At 55.2% G+C, this 5,647-nt stretch overlaps 1 protein-coding gene across 1 annotated transcript; it reads right to left on the bottom strand.

The window, feature by feature from the left end:
- Positions 1-842: 842 nt before the first annotated feature.
- Positions 843-4,719, bottom strand: MYC (MYC proto-oncogene, bHLH transcription factor). The gene is made up of 3 exons (XM_068396638.1): positions 4,641-4,719; positions 3,034-3,736; positions 843-1,967 (listed from the first exon to the last, which is right to left on the bottom strand). The coding sequence occupies exons 2-3, from the start codon at positions 3,719-3,721 to the stop codon at positions 1,405-1,407; spliced, it is 1,251 nt and encodes a 416-aa protein (XP_068252739.1). The 5' UTR covers positions 3,722-3,736; positions 4,641-4,719; the 3' UTR covers positions 843-1,404.
- Between the last annotated feature and the right edge of the window lie 928 nt (positions 4,720-5,647).

Here is a 5,647-nt window from a genome sequence, read left to right as displayed (position 1 = left end):
AAAGATCAAATCTAATCTTAGGAGCAGTGCCAAGTGAGTACTTTATGGCCCATCCGAAGCTGATCGTGAAACAATTCCTGAATGTAAATATGATTTAATGTGTCTGGCAAATGTTAGGAATCTGTCTGAGTGTATTTTCCAGGTGAGAAATAGCTCTTGTGCTTTTTCATGTCCTTGAACTTTGTATTCCTTGAAATCCCAAGTAACTGTTCACATTAATAAAGTGTTAAAGTATTTGACCAGGAAGAGTGGCTCTGATTTCACTTAAAAAGGGAAACCGCTCTGTTGTTTTAACCACTTCAACACTCACCATCTCAGTTTATTTTTTTATCCCATTCAACTTCTGTTCAAAATCAAGCACTAAGCAATTAAGATGAGCCTACTACAAAGCAGCCCTCAAAATACATAGCTGGGTCCCAAGAGCAGAATGAAGGTCATGACCCAAAAATGTAGTTAAACGTATGTGGAAGGAACACAGAGCCCATACTCTAGGGCAACAGGTGTAAAACCACCATGCCTCAACTTTACTTTCAGCAAGCAGATGACCAGGGCCAAGATGTTGCTACCAGCACCTTCATGGAGGCACTGGTGGCAACAGTGGTTGAATGACAAAACACATTAGACCAACGTTTTTACCTACTTGAATTAATAGAAGGGGGGAGGAAGAAACCCAACTCCCTACTAAGCTGCAAAACGATTATAATTTCCTCTCACTTAACTCCCCTTTGACTTTTGTTGGGTCACTGCCATGATGACGGGAAAAAGAAGGTCATAGAAATAAGCATCTAATGACAACAGTGGGAGACAAAGCAAAGTCTTTACACAGGATTTAGCTAATTATATTTTGGGCAAATATTTATTTATCTAAAAACAAAATAAAAATCATTTTTAAAAGAAAATTGTATTTAAATAAAAAACAAAATTGTGAAATGCTATGGCACAGAAGTTCAAGACAAGTATAAATCCAGTTGCCACACTGTTGTGTATTAATGTTGCACATTTTTCTATAAAGACTTTATTAAAGGTATTTACATGGCAATAAGATGTGTAAATATATACAGTGATCTGGGGACAACTTTTTTTTGGATTCTCATATGAAAAAATGCCTTAAATACAAAATTTTAAAAGAAAAAAAGTTGAATTCGAGTTCATCCCCAAGCATGAAGAATGTCCCATCATCCCTTATGCCCAAAGTATCAATTATGAGGCAGTTTTGAGGTTCTGGCCAAACCCTTGAGAGATTCAGCCAAGGTTGTGTAGTCTCAAGTTAAATCGCACAGCATGCAGTTGCAACTGTTCCATACTCGATGGACTGGTGTAGTTCATGAGTGATATTAGAAACATTAATATTTTCTCATAGTTTCAGTCTAGTTTGGGTGATTCTAAGCGATGCCCAAGAGTTTCCTATGCACAAGAGTTCCTTAGCTGCTCGAGTTTGTGTTTCAACTGTTCTCTCCTCCGCCTCAACTGCTCTTTCTCTGCGATCAGTCTGTGTTCATCTGACTGGATGGAAAGAACGTACTCTGTTGCTTTTTTCAGGATGACAACCTTGGGCGCCTTTTCATTGTTGGCCACCTCAGGTATCTGGTCACGCAAGGCAAAGAAACTGAGCTTCAGCTCATTTCTCCTCTGGCGCTCCAAGACATTGTGCGTTCGCCTCTTGTCGTTCTCTTCCGAATCTGACGTGCGGGGACTCAAGCATTTTCGGTTGTTGCTGATCTGTTTGAGAACTCTGCCACTGTCCAACTTTAGCCTTTTTGCAGCTGGGTATTCGACCTTGGTGGAAGGAGGAGCGGCATAATTGTGCTGATGGATGTTGACGTGACACCGTTTGAGAACCAGCGGGCTGTGGTGGGGCTTACTGTGCTCTTCTGATGTGTCTGTGCTGGACTCTGTGCTGGATTCAGATTCATTTGCCTCAGCTAATGTAACAACATCAATTTCCTCATCTTCCTCTTGTTCTTCTTCTGCAAGGAGAAAAAAAAAACAAACAAAACATTTATAAGCTGATCTGTGCAAATACTCTCAAGATCAGTGTAATTATAAGGGAAGGTTACTCTGAGCTGCACAGCAAGGAACCCATTGAAAAACCCTTCTTAAACCCATTTGATGCTGCTGGACTTTCCCCAAGAGCCTTTCCTTTAAGGAAGCAACACTTCAAGTGCAATAGGACACACGGACCGCGCTCCAAACCCGGGCTCCCTGATTTCAAAAGTTGCAAAGATCTTGCGCAATTCCGAGGAGCGCATGAAAGATAGGGAAGTTTAACCTCGGTTGTCAGCAGTACAGCGCAATAAAGCTCCCAGACTCAAGCTGCCCTTAATTAAGGATTTAGAAGGCTTTGGCCACGCCTCAAAAGCAAGCTTACTTAACACACATGTGTATTCAGAGACATTTTCTGAATCTCTCTTGATCTGCTAATTTGTGGAAAATCCAAGGCGGAGGGAATTAAAAAAAAAAAAAAAAAAAAAAGGGAGGGCTGTAGCGCTTGGAGCAGAAACTCACTTTCGAACCAAATTTATGAGGGAGCGGCACACGCTGTCACATACCCAAGGAAGCATTTTCTGAAACTTTCCCAGCCCCATTCACTCCTCTGCAGTCACTTTCGCTAGCACCTCCCTGCCTGCACATTCCCCCCGCGGCCCTCGGGCGGGGGTTAACCCCTTCCCGGCCCACGGCTGGCACCGGGAGCCGGCTTCCCCGGACACCGCGCCGCAGACCGGCTCTGACCCCGTTATGAAAGTTTCTCCCTCCCGTTCTCCACCCTCCCCCCTTTCTTTTTTTACTCTCCCTTTCCTCCCTCCACCCCTGGAGGGAAAACTGGGCCGGTTTTCCAGGAAATAAACTGGTTGGGAGTCTCTCCGTGCCTCGCTAACGTGGCATTTAAAAAAGCCCACGCGGGGAGCGGGGGGGGGGGGGGTGTGTGGTGAGGAGGGATACTTGGAGAGGGGGTCCCGGCCCCGCTCCCCCCACATCCCCCGGCGCCTCGCGGATTTCCACGCCCTGCCCCGGACACGCGTGGGCCCCGCTCACCCGAGTCGCTGCTGGTGGTGGGCGGCGTGTCGTCTCCCAGCAGGGACGCGGGGCTGGCGCCGGGCGGTCCGGCCCGCGGGGCCCGCTCGCTGAGCGGGTAGGGGAAGACCACCGAGGGGTCGATGCAATCGGCGGCGGCGGCGCCCAGGTCGTGCAGGTAGAGACCGGCCGAGGCGGCGGGGGAGGCAGCGAGGCCGGGCGGCGGCGGCCCCGCGGGCGGCGGGCCGGGGCGGGCGGCCGGGCCCCCCTCCCGGCGGGCCGCCTGGTAGGAAGCCAGCTTCTCGGAGACCACCTTCTCCAGCTTGGCGGCGGCGGAGAAGCCGCTCCACATGCAGTCCTGGATGATGATGGACTTGACGAAGGACTCGTCGTCCGGGTCGCAGATGAAGCTCTGGTTGACCATGTCCCCCCCGAGGAGCTCGGTCACTATCTCCAGCTGGTCGGCGGTGGAGGGGAAGCAGGAGGCGGCGGCCAGGCTGGAGCGGCGGCTGGGGGAGAGGGGCGGCGTGGGCAGCAATTCAAACTTCTTCCAGATGTCCTCGGACGGGGCAGGGGGCTGCAGCTCGCTGCCTCGCTGCTGCGCCGCCAGGTAGAAGTTCTCCTCCTCCTCCTCGAAGTAGAAGTAAGGCTGCACCGAGTCGTAGTCGTAGTCGTAGTTCTTGCTGGGGAAGCCGGCGCTGAGCGGCATCGCGGCGGCTGGTGCCTGCGGGCGGGAGTGGGGAGAGGGGGGCGCCCGGGTGAGCTGCGCTCCGCCGCGGGGATCGGCTCCCCCCGGCCTCGGCGGGGCCGCCGGCCCCCCCGGCGCGCAGCGCTCCCTCCCGGCTCCCCGCGCCGGGCTGGCGGGGAAACGCGCAGTGGCGTTTAGTTATTAAAAAAATATAATAGTAATAATAAATGCACGAGCTCCCTTCACGCCCTTCCAAGCTCGGCAGGGCAACCGGGCGGCGCGACCTGATCTACCGAGGGCGTCGGCTGCCGGCTCCCGGACCACCCTCCCGGCGGCTCCCCCGGAGGGGCTCCCCCAGCTCGGCCGCCCGGCTCGGCTCGGCTCCCCGCCCGTCGCCCCTCCGCAGCCGCCGCGCTCACACGGGGCACGGCGCCGGCACGGAGCCCCTTCCCTCCCGGGGCCGCAGCGCCATCCCCATCCCGCGTCCCGGGAGCCGGGCGGGAAGGGACGGCGGGCGGCCGGCAGCCTCCAGCCGAGAGCCAGGGCTGCTCCCCAGCCACGCACCTGGGCGTGCTGGCAATGCGCGGGCAGGGACCTTGGCAAACTCTGCCAAATCTTGTCATACATACATATATATACGCGTATATATACGTATATAAGCAATACGTGCAATAACCATAACCTGCCCGCGCATACGCGGGAGAAGCAAATCCTCTCCCCCCCCTCCCCCCCAAAAAAAAAATTAAAATCCGAGCGCAAGAAAAAGGATGGGGAAGGCCGGTGCCCCGGCAGAGGAGAGCGTCCCTCGGGAGGGACCGTCGGTATCCACGTCCGCGGAGCGCAGCCCCGCCGGCAGCCCGGGTGTCACCAGCCCGTGTCAGTCCAAACGCCACAACCGCGGGAGACCGAGTGATGGGAAAAGCAGAGCCCCGCAACTCACCGGCTTCTCCAACGCGCCAGCTGCGAAACGTAGAGAGGCAATTACTGCGGGCGGTGCGGGGAACAACGAAACAAGGGAAAAAATAATATATATATAATAAAAAATAATAAAAAAGAACCGCCGGAAAGGACGAGGAAAAAAAAAAAAAGACAAAACGCCGGGAGAATGTAGATCTCTTCTTCCCACCACGGTTAGAAAAAATAATATCACACAGGGAGCAGCGGAGAGAAGCCGCGTCCGCGGCGTGCAGCAGATTGTAGGGTCCAAGGCGGCGCGGCGCGCTCTGTCCGGTACAATAGAAGTTTAGTTGCTTTCCTCCTTTAAAGCGCCGGCGAGGGGCGGGCGGGAGGTGCCGCGGGGGCGGGGGCAGCACCGCGGGGCCGTGCGTGCCGCCGCCCGCCCTCCCCTGGCAGCCGCGCAGGATACGCGCCCCCCGCCAGGGGGCGGCCGCGCTGCTCCGCGCTGCTCCGCGCTTCTTTACTACCCCCCGGCCCCCTCCCCTCCGCCCGATTGCGGGGGGATCCGCGCCGGCGCTTGTTCTCCCTGGCTCCGCCGGGAGGGAGAGGAGCCGCGGGGGGAGGCGATGCAGCGCTCCGCGGCCCTTTCTATTTATTTTACTATTTTTTTTGTTTTCGCTTTTTACTACGAGCCGCGCAAGGAGAGGTCGGAAGTAAACATAGTAAAAAAAAAAAAATACTAGTAGGGATGAAACGGCAGCTCCGCGCCGTTCCCCTCCTCCCGCCGCCTTGCCAGCAGGCAGAGCGCGGTGCCCCCCGATGGCAGCGGCAGGGGAAGGGGCTTCACCACCTTCTCCAGCCCCCTCAGAGAGGCTTCACCGAGGGCGAGCTGGCCCCGCGGGGGGAGAGGGGTGGCCAGGAGCGGCGGGGGAGGCGCTGGCTCCCGGCACAAAGGAGCGTGTGTGGCTTGGGCACCCCCCGCCCCGGTCGCCGCTTGATTATCCCGCCTCTGCCGGCGCCTGCAGAGGATTAAAGCGGGAGAAGGAGGCT

This window comes from Nyctibius grandis, chromosome 3, assembly GCF_013368605.1.
Source record: "Nyctibius grandis isolate bNycGra1 chromosome 3, bNycGra1.pri, whole genome shotgun sequence".
NCBI classification, from domain to species: Eukaryota; Metazoa; Chordata; class Aves; order Nyctibiiformes; family Nyctibiidae; genus Nyctibius; species Nyctibius grandis.
The sequence above is the reverse complement of the archived record's forward strand: the minus strand, read 5'-3'. Positions and strand labels throughout refer to the sequence as shown.